The sequence below is a fragment of the Ursus maritimus genome, unplaced genomic scaffold (genome assembly GCF_017311325.1).
Source record: "Ursus maritimus isolate PB19 unplaced genomic scaffold, ASM1731132v1 scaffold_16, whole genome shotgun sequence".
Lineage (NCBI taxonomy): Eukaryota > Metazoa > Chordata > Mammalia > Carnivora > Ursidae > Ursus > Ursus maritimus.
Window position 1 is genome coordinate 10,188,643 of NW_024424008.1, and position 21,031 is coordinate 10,209,673.

The 21,031-nt window shown below is 53.1% G+C and overlaps 1 protein-coding gene across 1 annotated transcript in view; it reads right to left on the minus strand.

Annotated features, from left to right (window-relative positions):
- Positions 1–1,891: 1,891 nt before the first annotated feature.
- The window catches only part of MAP6 (microtubule associated protein 6), a 73,806-nt gene continuing 54,666 nt past the window's right edge, over positions 1,892–21,031 (minus strand). The window contains exons 3-4 of the mRNA XM_040630858.1: positions 20,109–20,305; positions 1,892–2,882 (exon numbers count right to left, since the gene is read on the minus strand). Coding sequence (XP_040486792.1) covers positions 1,892–2,882; positions 20,109–20,305 — 1,188 coding nt within the window. The remainder of the gene's footprint in view (positions 2,883–20,108; positions 20,306–21,031) is intronic.

The following is a 21,031-nucleotide window of genomic DNA, read 5'->3' on the forward strand; positions in this document are numbered from 1 at the left end:
ACCCCATGAAACCCCAGGCTGTCTGTACTCCATGGCCACTTTCTCCGAGAAGACTTCCTGGCTGTCCTCGGGCCTCATCCCACACCACCTTTTATTCTCATGAGACTGAGACTTCTTTACTAATGTGACTTCCATGCCCGACACTGAATGAGACAAAGTGGGCGCTAAGGAAAAGTTTGTTGCGTGTGTAAATGGATGAGGGACCTCAGGATTGTTTTAGCAGCCTTGGCTGGGCTGTCTCGGGTATTGAGTGGGGATTAGCAGGTGTCTACCCTGCAGATGTCCCAGGACTCTCTGATCAGAGGCCTGGTTTCCTCAAGAAGCATGACTTCTGGGGGCATCTGGGTGGTTCAGTCAGTCAAGCGTCTGCCTTCGGCTCAGGTCATGATCCCGGGGTCCTGAGATCCAGCCCCACATGGGGCTCCTTGCTCAGCGGGGAGCCTGCTTCTCCCTCGGACTGTCGCTCCTCCTGCTCGTGCTCTCTCGCTCACTCTCTCTCTCAAATAAAGAAATAAAATCTTCAAAAAAAAAAAAAAAGAAAGAAAGAAAGAAAAAAGAAGCATGACCTCTGGGTGAGCTTTTGGACTGAGCCCTTGGCTCACAACTGTCACCCAGAATTACCCTGGGCCAGCTGGGTCCCTGTTCCTCTTTCCTCTTTGGGCTTCGACTCTGACCAATCCAGGGCTCAGCCGGCTGCAGTTTGGTACTTGTTCCTCGGCCTTCATGGGACCCAACCTGGGAATGATAGAAAATATGGGTCTCTGTCCCTGGTTCCTGGCACAGAGCTCCTAAAACTCTTGGCACTTTCTAGGTGCTAAGACTGTCTTTTGTTGTGATGAGGCAACTCTTGGTAGTCTCCTGGGTAGCTTCCGGGTGGGTGCTAGACACTAGAAAGACCAAGCCATGATTAGAAGCTTGGAACGTTCAGCGCCACGCCTATCCTCTGGGAAGGGGAGAGCGGCTGGATACTGGGTTATCAGTGGATCATGGCTACATGATGAAACCTTCATAAACCCCCCAAAGTACCAGGGTTTGAAGAGCTTCTGGGTTGCTGGAGGTGCTGGAGAGGGTGGCGTGCCTGGTGAGGGCAGAGAAGCCTCGTGCTCCTTCCCCCATGCCTTAACCCACACATCTCTTCCATCCGGGTGTTCATCCATATCCTTTATCCTTTAATGATAAACCAGTAAACCTGAGTCAGTGTTACCCTGAGTTCTATGAGACATTCTAGCAAATTACGGAACCCAGGTAGGGGGTTGTGGAAATCCCAATTTATGGCCCACAGTCAGAAGTATACTTCTGGAACAACTGGGGCCTTGCCATCGTCCTCTGCAATGTGCGCGTGGGAGCGGTGTTGTGGGACTGCGCCCTAAACCCTGTGGGGGCCGCTGCTATCTCTGGGTAGATAGTGTCAGAAGGGAGTCAAATGGCAGGATCCCCAGCTGGTGTCAGATAATTGTTTAATGTGTGGTGTCAGAAGGGAAGTGCTGTGGGAGTGTGAGAGTGAAGGAGAAACCCAGGTTTGTCCCGCCCCACGTGCCCATGGTGGGGTCCCGTCCTCAACCTCCTAGCCTCTCGCACCCCCTCCCATCTTACGCTGTCTGCTCACAGGAGCCAAGGCAGACTTGTCTGGCCCGGATGGATGAATGCAAAGTCCTGCATGCCCAGTTTTAAATGTGCATGGTGTACGTGAGTGTGTACACACACACACACACACACACACACACACACGTAGAGCCAGAGAGAAACTCCTGAGCCAGAGGGACCAGGTTTATTAGATTCCAGCAAGACTATACAGTACGCGTTTCATGCAGATTAAATATGTGTCTTCGCCGCCCCTGGGAGGGAGCCCTTCCACGGCCAGCTTCTTCCTTGGCATGTCAAGGGATGACTATCAAGGGGAACTCTCAATATATTCTGCATGGGGGACAGTGGGGATCATGACTGGGGGTGGAGGTGGGACAGTGGGCAGCGGGGGGCCTCGAGGACCTTGAGTCTTCAGAGGCTCGGGGACCACAGGACCTTGGTCTTTGGCTGGTGGTGACACCAGAAGGTCTTGATCTTTCAGAGGCACTGGAATTATAGGAACTTGGTTCTTCCCAGGCTCGGGGGCCACCAGATCTTGATTCTTTGGAGGCTCTGGGACCATGGGACCTTGATCCTTGACTAGCGCCGGGACCACAGGACCTTGATTCTTTGCATGTGCCGCCACCGCAGCCTCGTGACCCTTCAGAAACTCTGCAACCGCTCCGCCTTGCTCCTTGACCGGTTCCGGAGCCACTAAACCTTGATTCTTCACCGGCTCAGAGAGCACAGGAACTTCATTCTCTGCAGGTGCTGTGACTGCAGCGCTGTGATCCGTCAGATGCCCTGAAACCGCAGGACCTTGATCTTTGACAGGTGCTGGGACCACGGGGCCTTGATCCCCAGGCTCAGGGACCACGGGGCTCTGATCCTTGACAGGCGCCGGGACCACGAGACCTTGCTCCTTCCGAGGCTCTGGTACCGTGGAGCCTTGATCCTTAACTGTTGCCGGAACCATAGGACATTGATTCTTTGGAAGCACTGGGACCAAGGAATCTTGGTCCTTTACTGGTGCTGAGATCACAGAACCGTCATTCTTTAAAGGCTCGGGGGCCACGTGGTCTTGATCCTTAGCTGGTGTGGGGACCACGGGACCTAGATCCTTCAGAGGCCCTGAGACCACAGGAGCTTGACCCTTCAGAGGCTCTGGGGCCATGGGTCCTTGATCATTCGGACGCTCTTGGGTCACAGGACTTTGATCTTTCAGGGGCCCTGGGCCCACGGGACTTTGATCCTTGTCTGGCTCTGTGGCTACAGGACCTTGATTCTTACGTGAATCGCTGGCGAGTTCAACGGGGCTCCTGCAAAGGAGAGAGAGGTAGTCACCGTGAGAGTCCGAGCTCAGGCCAAAGATTGGGCAGAGCACAGATTGCCTGATAAGTCTTGGCCTCGTGGAGCCTGGCAGGGCAGCTCTTGCTGGAGAGCCAAGAGGAGAGTCTGATTTCCATGTTCTCAGTACGGAACGGGGGGTGGGGTGAGGGGCAGGCTCAGGAATCTGTCATTCAATGTGCTTGCCAATTGATTATAACCTGTGCGTGGCACCCAGGGGACAAGGACCATACCGGGGCAGGACTCAGAGTGTTCCTGTGGGCCTCACAGCAGCCCGTCCACCTGCACGCCACCAGGCTTCTCCTCCTTCCTCCACGGTAGCTGGGCCTTCCTGCGAGCCTGTCTTAGCTATCTGCTCTGATGGCCCCACGGACCCACGCACGGGCCTTCTTCTGGGGGCCTTCCAAAGCTCCTTCCCCCGCCCCCCCGCCCCGATCCCTTGTTAAGGGCTGACTGTGGAGAGGGACAAGAAAGAGGGCAGGGGAATGTCCCTGTGACCGCTGTCCCTGCAAGGGGAAAAGTCGCTTATCATGAATATTATTTAGAGTGGCCCACACAGGTGATTAATAAAAAGCAGACTGGCTTCCGGTGGGTTTTCTCACCGCATTTAAATTCTCTATCTACAATGCACCACATTGCTGCCCGCGCCACTGCCATTGCCCCCACCTTTGGCAGGTGATTGGCTGGGGCTCCCCATTCAGGCCGTGAGGAGGCCCTGCTCCCCTTGCTCGGTCCCCCTTCTGGCTCCCTCTACTGTCCCCGGGCCCTTGCCCTCACTTACTCCAAGGCTCAGGGGCTGCTTTCCCTGCAGCCGAGTCCAAGCCTCTCACCAGGCTTCACTGCGGACCCCCGCCTCATCCCTTGGCCTGTCCACATGGTGGAGAGCCGGCGACAGCGCTGACACCAAGGGCAAACCTTGCCACACTCAGAGCCCGCCAGTCAAGTTTAGAATACACACTGGCTCCTTGCAGGCCAGGCTGAAATTTGCCCCTCAAGAGTGGCCACTCAGCCGGTGTCACAGACCCTCGCACACTTCCGGCACATCGCACTCTCCAAATCACTTCTCAGAGCTCATTTCAGCAACCCAGCAACCCCAGGAAGCTGCGTGGATGTTATCACCCTTACTTGTCAGATGAAGAAACTGTTCCCGAGAGAACAAGTCATGAAAGTGAGGGACCTGCATGGACTCTGGAGTCTGGATCTTTCCACTCCCGGGGACTGCGCTCTGTCCCCTGCGGTGCCTGGCACACAGTCGCTGCTCGGTACAGGGTAGCTGTTATCACTCTTTTATACTTTGTGGCCAATCACGTCTTTATGCTCAAAACCGCTTTGGCCTTTTAACAGTTCCTATTAGCTTTTAGGACTGTGTCTTTCTCACCTGCTTCTTAAAGCTGGTCCAACAAACCCCTTCTTGCTCATACTTTCATCACTCCTTATGGTTTCCTCTCTCTGGGCCTCAAGTTGGTCATCTGTTTCACTGGATATAATGATATTTACTTGGAAATTTATGATTAGAGATCACTAGCACCTTGTACTGTGAAATGACTATGCAATATTACAATGATTTTTCTATTGACTTAGAAGTCAAGTTACACATACTTGGACTATTTTTACTCGGACACGTCATCCCAATCCAGAAACTTTTTTACTGTTGAGCCCTTCGAGCTGCCTGGGGACGTGCCTCTCTCAGCAGAGTACGAGTGGCATAAGAGGGCTCTCTGTCGGTCCCTCGGCATGGCTCTGAGCATCGCAGGGGACAGACAGGGGCCAGGGTGGCTCCCTGGCTCAGCCCCACACAGAGCCAGATGGACACAGCTGGCTGCCATCGGTGGGACCTTAGTGTTGGCAGAGAGCGCCAGGCAAGACCGAGAGCAGTATGCAGAATCCAAGGGTGGCGTTAAAATACGTCTAATACTTGGTGGCTGCCCGGAGAGGAAATAAAAACCACCCAATTCAGAATAGAATCAAGCAGGAAATCGATGAGATGAATCCTATCAGGTAATGAACAAGCTGGGTGGGGTCACCCTGAAGGGGTGACAGAGCTGAGAGAGGAGACACGAAAGGGGGCAGAGCTGACCTTGGTCTTGGGGGATGGCACTGCAAGACCCACCTCCCTGGCAGGACATGGACTCGGGGTCCCGGGCTGGCATGAATATGAAACTGGGGCCGGCCCCACAGCGTGGGCAAAATGCCCTTCCCTGGATGTTGGAGGCCTGGGCTCCCATCCTACCCCACATTTCTGTTGCACGAGCCTCTCAGCCACCTGTGAGCTAACCCCAAATTTGCTTGCACGTATAACCCTAGATTGCTTTGCTAGTGAACCTGTTCCGTTAGTAAGTGTCCTTCCTTACTCATGGGAAGGTTTCAAATGAAGATTAGAGATGATAAATAGAATCAAATCTACACTATTACCCTTTTTTTAGTATTAAGTTAGGGAAAAATCTGCGTAGATTTATTTTGAAAACATTTGTGATGTTTAAAATAATTTGGCATATTAGAATGTCTAACAGATGAGCTTTGCGATTCCCGTATAAAATGTGTAATGGAATAATTAATTTAGATTTGTGATTTTAAGTTGAAAGATATAGGACGATTTTATAAATTTGAAAACAACGATAGAACTTTTATGATAATCCAATAATTATATTTTTAAGCTCAGTTTATTTTAAATTATTTATAATTTAATTTAAATTATTTAGGGGAACTGAATTAAATAGGCTATAAAATTCCCCTTCAAAGAGATTGTTGAATTTTACTAGATTTTTAAAGTATTCCTTTTATAAATTAAGCAGGAATTTTTTAAAACCAAAGCAGCCTTGGGATGCCTGGCTGCCTCAGTCAGTGGAGTGTGAGACTCTTGAGCTCGGGGTTGTGAGTTCAAGCCCCACACTTGGGTGTAGAGATTACTTAAAAATAAAATCTTTAAAAAAAATTTTAAAAAAATGAAACCAATGAAGCCTCAGCTGGTTTTCCTGTGAACAGAACCACCCTCGAGGGCAGCGTAAAACTCACATTGACCCTGACTGGCCACACTCCGTTCCACGGTGCCCTGCCAGTCTCCCCATCTGTAAACGTGCCCCACTAGGCCAGGGTTAAGGCTGGCAGAAGCCGCGCACAGTGAGTTCTGTGAGCGTGAGACGAAGCTGAGCCCTCCGGGTGGAAGCCGGTTGGTGAGTGGAGATGGGCTGCATTCAGCCCCGCGCAGCCCACGGGCCAGCTGTCCTTGGGCACGGCCTAACCCGCACAACCCCATCTGCAGCCCCGAGCCAGCCACAGATCTTCTCAGGACAGCACGTGCCACAGGCCCCCTGCCCCTCAGGCCTCTCGTAAACTAGAACACCCCGTTGGGTTTATCTTGGCTTCTGTGCTGCGTCCTGCCTGCAAGATCTTGGGCAAGTACTCAGCTGCTACAGACCTCAGTTTCCCCACTTGTGAAATGGGGAGAACAATACAAACGTCAGGAACCGTTACAACAAAGGCTCAGATGAGCCTGTCGGGCAGAACGGGGAATCACAGCTCTTGACGTTTGTAGCGTCCTCGGTGCTCACGTACTCCTTACTGCAGCCCACTGGACCTTCACGGCAGCCCTGGATGAAGGCGGGGAGAGGGGCGGCCAGCCCTGCACACTCACCCCCCGTGCACGGCCCTCTCGCCAGCCCGTGCTGTTTTGCGCACCCCCAGTGCTTTGTTGCATTGTTCCTGCCGCCTGGACGGCCCCCTTTCGCCCGCTTTGCCCTGTCTGTCCTTGGCAGGTCCGCTTGCTCAGACCCCCTCTCCTCACAAGGTCCTGGTGGCATCTCCCCAAGTGAGCTTTCCCTCGCTGTACCACCTTACCATCTCTCCCAAGTTTGCACGTGCCCCCATTAATGCCAGTCCCCCCCTCCCGTTCGACTGTGAGCTTATCCTCCCATCTGCAGCCCCAGCGCCCAGCACAATGCCGGCAACAAAGAAGATCAAATGGAAAGATTTACAGATTATTGTTGCTGAGATCTGCTTCGTCATCTATCCCATGGCTCCAGCCAGAACCCCAGAGTCATCCCTGATGTCTCCCTCTTCCTTAAAACCTTCACCCAGTCCATCAGGAACCACCTGTTCCAGCTCCTAACATTCATCTCTTGAATATTCCCATGTTTCCCCCTACCAGCACCCCCCCCCAAGCTGTGCCATCATCTCCATGGACCACTTGCACAGCCCCCTAACTGGTAGCCTCCCCTCCTCCTCCAATCCATTCTTCAAACAGAAATCAGAATGGCCTTTCCAAAAATCAACCCCCTTCCCTGCGTACAACTCTTCCCGGCGCTCCTTGCAGTCGAAATATAGAGTAAAGCCTGTTACACGGCCCCACCTAGCTGACCAGACTGCTCCCACTCCCTTCCCAGCTCTATGTCCCCTCTAGCCTCCCAGGACTTTGCTCTGTTCCTCAGTATGCCCTGCTCTTTCCATTTCTGGCTTTGCGTGTGCTGTTGTCTCCTCCCAGAACATTCTCTTGCTCCCTCTTGCCCTGGTTAATGTGTACTCATCTTCCATCGCTTCCCTCACAGGAGCACTTTCCCAGGGAAGCCTTCCCTGACCCCACCGATGTGACCAGGTCGCCTGCTGCAGGCTCTTCTAGTCCCTGGCCCTCCCCTCCCCCTTAACACAGCTCATTACTTGCATTCTTCTGGGTTAATGTTTCGCCTACTGGACTGAAGCATTCAGAGGGCAGGACCATGCTGCCTTTGCATATCATTGTATTGTCTGTACCTGCAACAGAGGGAAGGCCCCCGACGAAATACTTGTCGAATGAATGAATAAATGAGAGCCTTTCTGTGCCAGGCGCTGTCCTATTTGCAAAATTTACTGTTCCAAGGTTACATGAGACATCCTAAGTCTTAGGAACTTAATTTGCTGCCCGTCCTCCTGTTACCATGGAGACAGGCAATGCCTCCTGGGTACACACACTGGCCTTGGATCTACGCTTTATCAGAGTGTGGAAGCGGGATTATCGAGCCCTGCCCAAGACTATCTGGAGAAAGGGCTTCCTTGCCTCCTGCGGGTTCCTGCCCTTGCACACAATTCTAATTCCATCAGCCAGCCCTGTGGTCGTTTTCTCTTTTTTCCCCTGGACTGTCTCTGATGCAGCAGCCCAGAGCGGGGGCAGTGCTCCCGTGGAAGGCTCCTGTTCAGAAATCAGGGACCTGTGGGCCCTGTCCACGAATCCCCTGCCTCCACAGCTTGGAAAAGCCCTAGGGCAGAAAGAAACGCCTATTTCCCGAGCAGGAACCATGTGCCAGGTGCTTTAACATAGGTCTTTTCCTAGGATGTAAAGAGCAGCCTGCTGGGGGAGAAAGTGCACAGGCTGGGCTGGGGGCCGGAAGAGCTGGGTTTGAATGCCGACCCAACACCTTTCTAGCCCATGGGATGTCCACATGGGCAGGCCGGTGTCTATACCTCGGCATCCATAATCTGTACAATGGGGATTACGGTGCTCACCTTTTAGGGAGGGTTAGTGCATGTGAGCACTTCTGGCATGATCCCTGGAATATGGGTGATGTTCAGTAGATGTTAGTTCCAAAGAGAGACTGAGGGATCTAGTCCAGTTGTGCTACTCGGCAGATGGGAAACTGGCCCAGAGTGGGCAAGTGACTCTCCCATAGCCACACAGCCAAGGATAGCAGGTCCAGGACTAAAACACAGGCCTCTCAACGTCTTAGTGGATGGGTGGGAGAGGCTGAGGCGGGCCCAGGCCGACTGCACCGCAGGGGCTCTGGCAGAAGGCTGGGGACACAGTGGTTGGAGCAATTTGACAGCTTTGCTCTCCTCCTGCCTGCTCACGGGCCTCATGGGCCTCATGCAGCAGCCCACGTTTCCCAGACATGAACAAAGCCTCCAAGGCGGTATAGAAAATGCCGCTGCTAGAGGGGGAGTGCCGAGAACCCATCTCTGAAAGGCTCATTCTTCTTATGAAGAATCTGCAGGAGACAAGGCATTGTCAAAACGAGCGCTCCCGCTCCGCCTCTCTGCCCACAGACTCCGTGGCAGCCTGTTTTAGCAAAGACCACGGTGCTCGGTAGTGACCTGCCTCTCCCGCTGGCCCGTAGACTGTTCTGCTCCTCTTCGCACCAGCGGTGTCTGCGGCCGGACTCAGAATCGCGCCCGCAGACGTTTGTGTGAGTAACGAACGGCTGTGGGTAGCTTTTTCTCTTTGTTCTATTTTTTTCTCTTTTATCCATTCACTGGACAAAGTCAGCTGAGGCCCCCACTCTGAGTTCGGCCCTGTGCAGAGGGCACAGAAGTGGACGACACCGGGGCCCATAAGGAGCCCCCCGTGCGGAGCCGGGGACAGACCCTAAGCACACAGTGCACACCGTAAACCCGGAACCACCCCCTGCCCCCCAGCCCCGGCCCAAAGCCTCCATCAGCCTGTGTCTCTTCAACCAGAGAGGCCCAAAGTTCCCCTCCGGGGCAAAGACGTCCCTTTGCTAGAGAAGTCCTTTCTCTCTGCTCGATGAAAGCACAACTTCTCACGAGCCACATCAAAGGTGTCTGGGGCTGGAAGGACAGACCCGGGTCATCCTCTGTCCCTGTGTCCCTGCCAGCCGGGCCCTCCGCCGCCCACGCTGCCCCGAGGTAGGGCGCACGCCTGCGGAGGCAGCCCACCTCTTGGTGACCTAGTGTTTCGACCCTGAGCAGAACCCCGTTTCTGTCGGCTCCACTCCCTCCCATTCCTGCCCTGACGCAGGTCCCGTGCTGTGGTGCCCGGGCCTTTCAGAGGAGGCCACGCTGCCCACTCCTGGCCATTCGGATATCTGAAGGGAGCAGCAGTGGTGTCCTTCTTCCTCGATTCTCTGGGCAGCGGACACCTGGCCACAGAGTCCTCACTGTCCCGACTGCTCTCCTCACAACACAGCTCGGTTGGCTCCCCATCCCTTGGAAAGTGTGACCCGCAGAGCTGACAGTGCTATTGCAAGTGTGGCCTCCAAGCAGGACGCAGAGCCTCCACCCCTCCAACCCTAGAGCTCTCTCCCAGCCCCAAGGCGCTGCTGCCCAGCAACCCCCCCCCCAGCTGTCTGTAAGCGCTCGCCTCCCCTCCCCAGCTGCTGTGCCACCCTCCAGCTGCAGGGGCCAATCCTCCTGCTCCTGTGTTCCCGAAGAGCCCTCCCCCCCCCATCACGGNCCAACTGTTCTCCAGATGGGGGCGAGCTCTGCTTCACCTTGCACTCCCTCCCTTCCTCTCTCCTCCCCTCCCCCTTTCTTCCCTTCTTCCCTCCGTGAACATCTAATAAATGCCTACTGCGCGCCGAGCCACTGAACGGAGTAGAGAAGCCGAGAGCTCTGGCGTGGGCTGGGCACATAGTAGGGGTGAGACGTTGTCAACGTAACTCACACAAGATCCGATTCTAGCGGCCACCTTTATGCACTCCCTCCCTTCCTCTCTCCTCCCCTCCCCCTTTCTTCCCTTCTTCCCTCCGTGAACATCTAATAAATGCCTACTGCGCGCCGAGCCACTGAACGGAGTAGAGAAGCCGAGAGCTCTGGCGTGGGCTGGGCACATAGTAGGGGTGAGACGTTGTCAACGTAACTCACACAAGATCCGATTCTAGCGGCCACCTTTACCTGACACACAAATCCTGTCCTATTTTTAACTGTGTTCGCACCTTTTTGTCCTTCCAAATATAACTTTTCTTTGTGGTTTTCTAGCAGGGCTTGACATACAATGTGGCACATTGTATTCTCACAGCAGCCCTGTGGGCCAGGCGGGTGGGAGGTGTGCGGGGGTGTGACCGGCACCCCCCCATTTTCCTGCCGTGGGTGGAAATGAGGCCCAGCAAGGGCAAGAGAGTTGCCTAAGGTCACACAGTGAGTTTGCGGCGATGTCAAGACTTCAGCCAAGGAGGACAGACATCAGTCAAGCTCTTTCCTCTCTACAACAATATCCCTGAGGGATGGGACTTCAACTAGAGAGATTCCAAATTCCTGCGCAGAGGTCTGAAGAGGGTCTGGCTTGAGATGACCCCGACTGGTTCTGCCTGGTGCAGGAGGCTGGAGCCGCTGACCTCTGCAGGTCCCCAGCTCGAAGCTCCCAGCTGCATCTCCTGAGAGACTTGCCCCTCTGGGGGCCAGGGCCCCAGCAGCCAGTCCCCCTTCACTCGGCCCTTCCTGCGTCCACTGCACGACTCCCCCCGGCTTACGGCTTGGTATTCAGCAGACCCTGTAAAGAAGGTAGGCCCAGACAGCAGCGGCATCCTGGTCTGAGAGCGCCCATCTCTGCCCATACCTGTAAGCGCTGTACAGCTGCCCATCGGTCTACCAGCCTAGAGCCCCCCAGAGTCCACCCAGGTGGGGCACATCAGCACAGGGGGGACAGCTAGGACCACAGCTAGGAAAGATGCTGCCACCACAAGGCTTCATTCTGGGGGGGGGGTCGCCGGGCAGAAGGTGGGTAGGGGTACCTCCTGTGGGACCTTCGTCTGACTCATTTCGCATAGGTGATGAGAGCACCTGGAGTCCTTGACGGCTTTGGAGCAGGGCCAGGACAGGACGAAGAGGCCGCTACTTTAGGGAGAGGCCCATCTTCACAACCGAAATCCTGGAGAGGGTCCCAAGTGCTGGGCAGGAGTGGGTTTTAGTATCCCAAACGTGGCTTTGAATCCCAGCCCACCACTTACAAGTTGTGTGACTTTGCCATTTAATCACTAAGTCTTGGTTTCTTTATCTGTGAAGACCTCCAAACTCTCTCACCTTACACGTGAGGACTCAGTGAGGATGAGGGCGCGAAGGCCAGATAAACGTTCTGTCCCTTCCCCGCCGCTGCACCAACTCTGACTCCGCATTTAACCAGCGTGGAAGCGCAGGGGGGTGGGGCGGGGGCAGATTCCTAGTTCAGATTCCTCGCTGGCTGCCGCTCCAGGTCCCCGCAGGCAGATGCGTTCTTGTGAAGCGCAGGGAGAGGGGCGCAGGGAGAGGGGCGCAGGGAGAGGGGCGCACGGGGCTCTGCATGACTAGGTTCTGCCCTGCGTTGTTGCTGTTTTCCTTTTTGCTGTTAAAATACCTTTTCTAGATATAACCTACTAAGAAAAACTAAATAGACTCCCCATTGTACAATAAGGATTTCAAAACGCATCCTTGGTTGTTTTAATGCCATAAAGGCAAGGGCAGCGGGGACTGTCTCAATGGGCTGCCAAGAATCTGATAATCCTGCTAATGACCTTTTTAAAAATGTCAAGTGCTGAACTACGGCAACCAGATGGTAGAGGCTTGGTTCTGTTCTAGCTCTGTGCTCCGGGGAACTTGCAAATCAGTTTTTGTCCTTTCTTCCCACCCCATCTAAAGCAAGGGATGGGATCTTGAGCAATTAATCGAAATTGGTTTCATGTGTCCAGAGGGGTGCAATTAAAACGAGTGTGTAATTGTGGAACTGGAATCCGAACCTGGTGATTACAGGGCGTGCACGGAGAGGAGGGGCCGGGGAAGGGCTGGGGGAGGGAGGGCAGCAAGACCCGGCACTAGGTGGGAGGCTGTTGTGTGACAGAGGGAGTGGATTTACCACATGTGGCTCCGGCCACCCCACCGTTGGGACCCAGGGTGGTCAGCGGGGGTCAGCAAAACCATCCGTGAAATGAGCTATTGGCAAGGGCGTCCCACTTTGCAGTTCGCAGTGGGTTTTCACACGCATGCTCACTGGGCCCTCGTACCAGACAGTCCCGCGGACAGAAGCAGGTGTCACCAGCTGTTAGAACTCTTACCACCTGCTATGCTAAACTCTGCAGTCAAAAGATTCAAATAATACTATATCCCTTGCTGACCTAATGCCTTCTTTCTGGATTTGGGAACCAAATAGATTTGGAGAGTGAGAGGTACTTGTATTACTGTTATCTTTTTGGGGCTCAAAGAGATTAAAAGACTCAGCCGAGGTCACACAGCTAGTAAATAGTAGAGCCTGGATTTAAAACCAGGCCTGTTGGCTCTAATTCTCAGTCCCTCCTACTCCTAAGAGACCTCCCCAGGGGATGCCTCTCTGCCTTCATGAAGTTTGGGGGCTAATGCCACTGTCCCACTGCTTGGAGGGTGGGATTAGCCAACCTCTTAAGATGACCCGGTAACCAAGAGTCGATGATTTTTTTGAAGTCAGGCCTGCTCAGGAAAACGTGGCTACATAAAGAACAGAGGCAGGCTGGCCAAGAGGTTGGCCACTGTAAAACCAGCCATGGACTGCTCCGTGACCTCTCTTGAAACCACCCCTTCCGTGTGAGCAGAGACAGACGTGAGGCAGAAGAAAGCCTTGTGGAGGCGCCATGATGAATATGGAGGCAGATGGTGAGTATCATCATTCGTTCGCTCACTCATTATTCATTCAACAAACAATTTCGAAGACATTCTCTGAGGTAGGTATTGGGCCAGCAGCTAGGGCTACAAAGGTGAACAGAAGGAGCCAATCCTGGCCCCCGGGGGAGCACAGTCTGGTGGGGGGACACGCACACGAGCAGGTGGCACGGTATATGTGGTGAGTTCTGTGACGAAGACACACACAGGGAGCATCTTACCCAGCCTGGGAGGTGCGGGAAGGGCTTCCTGGAGCTGTCCCCTGAGCGGAGTCTCGAAGGATGAGTTAGCCAGGTGGAGAAGCAGGAGAAGGGCAATCGGAGCAGGTGGGGCGGCGTGGGGAAAGGCATGGAGGTGAGAAGCAGCATGGTGCACTGGGGGGACAATAAGCTTCTGTGGGCCACAAGGAGCCCACGGATGGTTGAAGGCAGGGGGTGACATGGTCAGATTGCATGTTAAAGATCCCTCTGGCAGCTTAAACCAGTAGCAGTGGCAGGAATTTATTTACCTCAGTGTCTGAGGCTCCCTTGGCCCCGGATAAGATATCTGGGTGGAGATAATTATAGATAATGTCAAGTTAACCAGCAATTGGGGACCATTTATATGAGGACAAGGGACAGAGAGTTAAGTTCAGTTCTACTGCTTGTAGTAAAAAGCACAAAATGGTGACCTCTGATCCAGTGCCTCAGGAAATGGACGCCAGTTTTATCTTGGTAATCTCCAAATATATTTCTTATGAATGAAAAATTTGTTGGATCATTCTGTGTTCAATAACCATGCATTTTAGTTACCCAGTCAGTTAATTTAGTACCCAAAAGAGAAAACCCATATATTTGGCTGAGGCAGTTGGTCGTTTCAGTCAGGATGTTTGGGCCAGTTGTGTATGGAGACCTGGTCAAATTCTTAATCCCCCCCCCCATTTGTATCTGGGTCCCAAGATTTAAAGAAGATCCTAGGTATGCTTGCTGGAGGGCCTGCACTGGCCTCTGAGTGTGGGTGTAGTTTTAGTTAAGAGTCCAGTGTGTCTGAAGCCTGACTCACGTCAGGCCAGCCCCGGCCTCCGTCAGGTGGGGGAGGGAAGCAGTGCCAGCTGAGGAGCAGAAGACCCAGGCTCCTGCAGGCTTCCCTCCTCTCTGAGCTCCGCTTCTCTGTCTGTTACCTGGGCTGCACGCCCACTCCATATGAGGAGGGCTCAGTAGAACAGCACAGAAACAAACACCGTGTGGGCTGTCGATAAATGTAAATTGTTAAAATATTATTGCGTAGGTCTGTGGACTCAAGGCGATTCAATAGCTAGAATTCTTTAAAAGCCTTCTTCTCAGTCAGAGTGTTTGCCTCAATCAGACTCATGTGTTGTCCGAGATTACCTAAAGTGAACTATCAGAAAGCTCATGGTCATCGTGTCATTTCACCTTCAGTCCTCCCCTCTGAGGTGGGGGTCAGTGTCCCCATTTTCAGAGGAGGATAGCAAGGCTGACTATGCGTAGGGAATGACACAGGTTGAACAGCTGGCAGCAATGACATCCATGAACATTGTAAACCCCTAGGCGCACTGCCAGTGTTAACCAGGTCACATGATAAAGTATTAATGATGCCGGTTCTATTATTATAGGTTTTCTGGGATGGTCTAGGTGTTCTGAGCATCTGTGCAGCAAATGGCAGTGGGATGGTGGAGGTTTGGGCCACGTGCCTGCCTCTGTAAGAGAGGCGTCTAAGAAAGGTTTTGTTCCATTCCTTTGAGAACACTGCCTCTCCTGTCTCAGTGGGCTCAGGTGGGGCTCGGGTCGGGTCCTGCCTTAACGGTAGATGGTCCACAGGCTACGTGCTGAAAGAAGCTTTATACCTGTGGTCCTGAAAATGTAAACTGCTTTAAGACACTTGAGTGGTAAAAGGACCTTGAAACCACGGTGACACACTGAGGGGGTTTATAGCCTTTGTGAAGTGGGACTTCACACTCCCCAAATCTAGGAGAAGCAGGTTATAAATTTTTAAACCCTAGCGGAGAAAAAAACCAGGGAAGGATTTCATAAGAACACACAAACTGTAAGGAAGAATGACAATATGCTTATAACTAATTTAGCAATAATGACCTATTTTAAAACTAGAGAGCTGGTTTTAATTTTGTTAGCTGTTTGGGGAGGCGACACTAGTAGTGAGTTATAGATTTGTCTCCTGGGCTTGGGGCAGCATCAGGCAGTGTGAAGGGGCCGAGGCTTGGGGCGAGGCCTGAGTGCTGGTCACACAGATGAAGCTAGCAAGGCTCTCTCCCACCTTCCTGCCTTGTCTGTGGCCGGGTCCGTGGCCGGGTCCGTGGCCCCTCTCTGGTTCTGAGTATGTTCCACCTTCTCTCAGCTTGTCATCGGTGTCCTCATATATGTGTTTTTCTGTGGGTCTTTTTCCCTCTCTGCCTCTATTGCTACCTCTTTGTTTTTCTCCTTTCTTTCTACCTCTCTCAATCCCTGGTTTTGAACAAAACAATTTTTAACTGATCACAGAAGAGCTGAATAATAGACCTTTATGTATGTTTTATTTATTAAACAGAATTTTGTGTTCTCTGCCTTACATGAAAGCAGGCAGGTGGGTGGAATGCTTTCTGTTCATCTGGAAAACAAAGATATAATGGGTTTTCAGATATACAACCCTTGATTGTTTCCCACCATGGCATCTCCCCAAAGCCCAGAAATTGGGGACCAGCAGTAGAATCAAAGTCCCAGCCTAGAGCTCCTAGCCCAAAGCGAGAGAGGACCTGTAGTCGCTGCCCAATAGGTAGGTAAGGGCAAGAAGCATGATGGCAGGGCGCATGCAAAGGTGGGGGGGTGAAATCTGGGTGTATGGAAAGGAGATCCCCGTTAGTAACCGCCCACTCACATGGCACCACTTTCCAGGACGGTCTCTGCCACTTTCCAGCCCTCGCCTTGACCCTCCCTGAGTGCACTGCTCCCCCAGGACCTGAGCTCACCTGGGGTTGGACCCTCCACACCTTTGCTCTTGCAGCTCCTTCTGTCCGGCACGCCTTGGCCACCCCAGACTGTTCACCTGGTCATCACCTGCTCATCCATTGCAGTTCTCCCTGATCCACGGAACCAGCTAGAACATGCTCCTCCTTCATGCCCCACAGTGACCAGAGGTAGGGTCTCAGTCATCCTGGTTCCCTAGTGCCCAGCGCAGTGCCTGGCACATAACAGGTATTCAATCAACACATGTTAGTAAAAGGAAGAGGGACCCCATACCAAAAGTATATCATCGTTTGTCTCCCACTTTAGCAGACGGCTATCCACGCAGTGAAACCTGGCCCTAGCTCTGAGGTCCCCTCCCAGGTCTGCTCTCCTGCCTGTACGCCTGCCCCACGTGTCCTGCACACCCACAACCCACCTATTCTCCAGGGTCCCCTCCCGATGCAGCCTTCTGACGCCCCACCCCTGGCAGGAAGAAACCCGTCCTTCACATGAATACCCCGCCACCTGGTCTGCTGTGACCTTACTTGGACCTCTCTTACGGCTGGTTCCACTCCCCCGTGTTGGGCACGCACAAGACTCTCCCGTAACCCACACAGCGAGCCAGCCCCCAGAGGTGGAACCTTCACAACGACCAGGTTGAATGAGTCAGTGAAGGCGGCTCTGCCATCTCCTGGGAGGAGAAAAAGCCAGAACCGCCAGTCCTGCAGGCCGGCGGGAAGGGGGCGGAGAATCATCCCCAGCGACATGGGATCAGAATATTACACTACCTTGTTGGCCAGTGGGTCTCTTGGTCCATCTTCGCCTTTCCCAACACTTAGCTCTGACTGCTTGCAATTAGTATCTGAGAAGCAATCTAAAAGAGTCAAGCTGCATTAGGGAGAACCCCAGAGAAATTGCAGGGCACGGCTCATCTCGTGGAGAGTGGCTCAAATGGCAAAGGTTGGTTCCTTCAACTACTCAGCTGGGCCTTACCAAGGAAATAAGTTCAAGAAAGTGGTGTTCGTCTTTAGCATTTATTTATACTTGGAAAAAAAACCTGTTTGTTTGTTTCTGAGCGAGCACAGACCACAAGCACGTCACAATCAATTGGCTATACATGAATATTTCTTGTCATTTTCTTACTAACAGCAGGAATGTAATAGCACCAAGAGAGGTGTGCGCTACACGTTACATAGACAATCTGTGGTATGCAACAAAACCCAGGCCACAAAATCGTAGTTAGACACTTCCTGTCTGCCTTGGAGCAGCAAAGGTAGAAGGGACCGGTTGAAAGCACCAGCAGATAACAAAAACCTTGGGGGAGCCAATGCACAGCCTTAGGGATTATTTTTGCAGGCAAGCAAAGCAGACAATAGGAAAGCTTCAGGCCTTGCTCTCTTGCCAGGGGAGTTCAGGAATCGGTAGGGAGAGATAGAAAAACAGACAGACAGGCATTGGAAGCTTGGCCATCTTCAGAAAGGCAAAACCGAAACACTGTGTGTGAAACCAGAATCGGTTTCAATCCATGTTTGGGATGCAGAATGGGACTGGCTGAGATTTATTTGTAAACAGTAGAAATCAAAGGAAGTTTCTGGCCGCGAAGGGACACATTCAAGAGTCAAAGTGAACGACAATAAGAGTTTGCGAGGTCGCAGGAGTTAAAAAGATGGGGAGCCTGAAGGGCTGAAAAGACATTATACGGGTCACGTCTCAAGCCGCAGGTGGGGCAGGGCTGGAAATTCAGTCCCTGGGGCTGCGAGGTGGGTGGGAACTACAATGTGGGCGAAGAAGCTTGAATCCGACACAGAGATGAAGCGGTATGCAGGTGTCCTCTGGTTGTGCTGCCGCGGAGACAGACGTGTCTAGTACCCAGCACGTCTCGCACGGCGTCCGGCACGCAGGCATTCGGGACGCGAATGGGGAACGGATGTTCCCCTGTGCATCGGAAAGTTGGGTTACTTGATCTGCTAAACGTATAGACTGTTCTACGGAGAAATGTAAACTACGGCTAACATCACCACGCCCGACTCATGCCAGACCTCGAGAGCACGAACACACGTTGGCAACTTCTCTGGGTAAAGTTAAGGTCATGTTGATAGAGCTCTCTGGTGAACGCTCAGGTCAGCTTAGCAAATAGCTTGCATCAGTACTGAGACCTGCTCTGGCCATTTCCAGAGGCATCCCAATGGGTGATGCTCGAACGCTGAAACTCAATCGTATTTTCTACCTTCTTCAAAACTTCTTCTCAGTTCCACGCCCTGAGATAGAAAGGAAGATGACAGTGGGCCTGGCCGAGCGCCTCATTTCTAGGAGTCCTGTTCTCTTAACGACTGTGGCCCGCAAATCACACACTCAACAAATTTGCAAAAGACTTCTCGATCAGCCCCCAGGTGACCAACAGAATGGTGTCACCGGAGACTTTGCTGCTCGAATGGTCAGAACAGGAGAGGACTGGCGGAGGCCCTGCTTCCCCCGCACCACAGGGACGAAAGGGAGCGCCGCTCTGCGACCCCGCTCACCAGCGCTGTCCTTCCACAGCAGAGGCGTGGCACCGGACGACAGCCCAGCCACGTCGCGGTGCCGGCAACAAACAGTAAGGACTTCGAGGACAGGAGAAACAAAGCATACCGAGCAATGTACACGTCACAAGGTTTGCAAATGTAATTTTTCTGGTAGGTCTTTGGGGTTCCCTCATGAGCACTAGGGGTCTTTATACAACTCTCTGACTAAGGCCTACAACACAACTCTAGCACAACTAAGGTGCCACTTGCCACCCCCGGGGGCGCTGGCCACACAGACACGCGAAACACAATACAGTGAGAGCTGCTCTTCGTCATCAGTGAGGTCAAAAATGCTTGCTAATCACTCCGTAGGGAACGTTCCTAATCTTTAGCTAAGTCACAGGCATTTCCACTAACCCGAAGCTCAGCGTCCTCTGTCCTCTCCGAGGACCGGAGCGAGCACAGTTCAGGAAGGGAGAGCGACAATCGCCATACTTGGCACGACGTCGACTTCCCACCTCGTGTTTCTCAGAAGCAAGGCAGCCGCATTCGAAACACCACCCCTACACCCTCCGCCTGCCTCCTCAGCCATCTGCAGCCAGTCGCTCTGCCGAACGGCTGGTGCTGGTTGGGCGGAGGGGACACGGAGGAGCACAATCTCCTCACACGGTTTTCATCTTCCTATGAGGTCTAGAACGTACCTAAAACACCTAACCTTCTCACCCTGGCCTGTTTTGAGTCATCAGTGGCCTATCTATTACTTGGCATACAATTTCAAGCCCACCGACAGGAAAAGAAATGTAGTCACACGTTTCTAACAGAAAAGTCTATGAAAAAAATTACTTCACCTTAACAGACACAATTCATCTGATGGACATTAAGGCCGAGGTTTTTTGCTTTTTAAGTATTTCCACAAATGCTGTCAATCGCTGAAGCCCAAAGGTGGGCCTCTCTAGCACATGCTGACCCTCCGAATGTTGGAGAAGAACGCATTTCCCTAGCGTTCAGAGCTGATCCCTGACGCCGAGCTCGGGGGGACAGAGGAGGAGGGCACCCTACGGGCATTCCCAAGCGTGACCGGGAGACTTCCAGCCGCTGGGAAGGGCCTTGCGTGCTAAGGCCTGCCCGCCTCCCTCGGCAGCCAGCGAGCAGTGGCACCTGCTGTGGGAGGCACAACCGGGGAGCGGTGCTTCCCGGGGTTCCTGGTGTTCCGGGGGCCCCGGGCCTGAGGCCCTGCGCCGCGCTTAGCCCGGCCGCTCTTGATTTGGAGAGAAGGCGTGCCGCTCGGGCTTGGAGACGGCATTCCTCCCTCGAAAGAAACCAAACCAAAGAGCTCCTGGAACACTCAGGACCAAGGCAGATGAGAAACCTCTAAGCAATTTTGTGGCCTTTTTTGTTGGTTGGTTAAAAAAAAAAAAAAAGGGAAAGAAGAAGAAAAGGAAAGTGCAGTGAAATTTACTCTTTAGCCTCGGCCAGTTTATTGTTCATCTGTTTACTTTGCTCCTTGTCTTCGGGCTGGGGGGTACTGGGGCCCTCCGCGCTCTTTTTCTTGGAGGCCCGGCCCGACACCACCTGCTTGTCTTTGGCCTTCCTCGGGGGCTTATGGCTCGCTGAGGTCTTTTTTGGTTTGGAACTCTGAACGCTAGGTTTTTCCACCTGCTCGGAGAGACAGACAGACCGCAAATACAGAAACACAAAAAGGGAGGGAGTGGGAGAGAAAAGTTAGAGAGAAGACATGATTATTAGCTCAACGGTAACTGTCATGATGACACTTGACATCGAGGGAGCACAGCGTCTAAAGTATTTTCAGTGACAGGGTCATCTGGCTTCTCCTGCCGGAACCGGCTGGTCAGTTGTTTGGGCCACAGGCTCACTGGCCACACTGGCACCCCTGGCCTGACGGCCGTCACCACAGAACCACCGTGGATGGTGGTGGATGATGTTACTGTTTTGCACGATCCGCTGCCCCTCCCCGTGGGAAGATCATACCTCCCCGCTCTGTTTAACACGGGCAGGCCTATGGTTTGCTTTAGTCAATGAAACGTGGGCGGAAGTGATAGGGGTCACCTCCAGCGGAAACTGGAGGGTCAGCCCGCGCTTCCCCATGCCCTCTTCTCCTCGGCCATGAGAGAGGCTCTCTGTCACCCGAGGGTCAGACTACAAGGAGTAGGGCTGCGGCCACCCATGATGGATGGGTAGTAATAAGAAATAAACCTCTGTTGATAGAAGATGCAGAGATCCGAGGTGGGGGGAGGTACTACCACTGTATAAACCGGCCTTTCCCCTGTTTCTGTCTCCAGGAAGGTGAGCTCATGTGGAGAAATGGGCCAGGCAGTCTTGTCTCTGAGAGGCCTTCAGCACTGCCCACCATCCGCTCTTCCT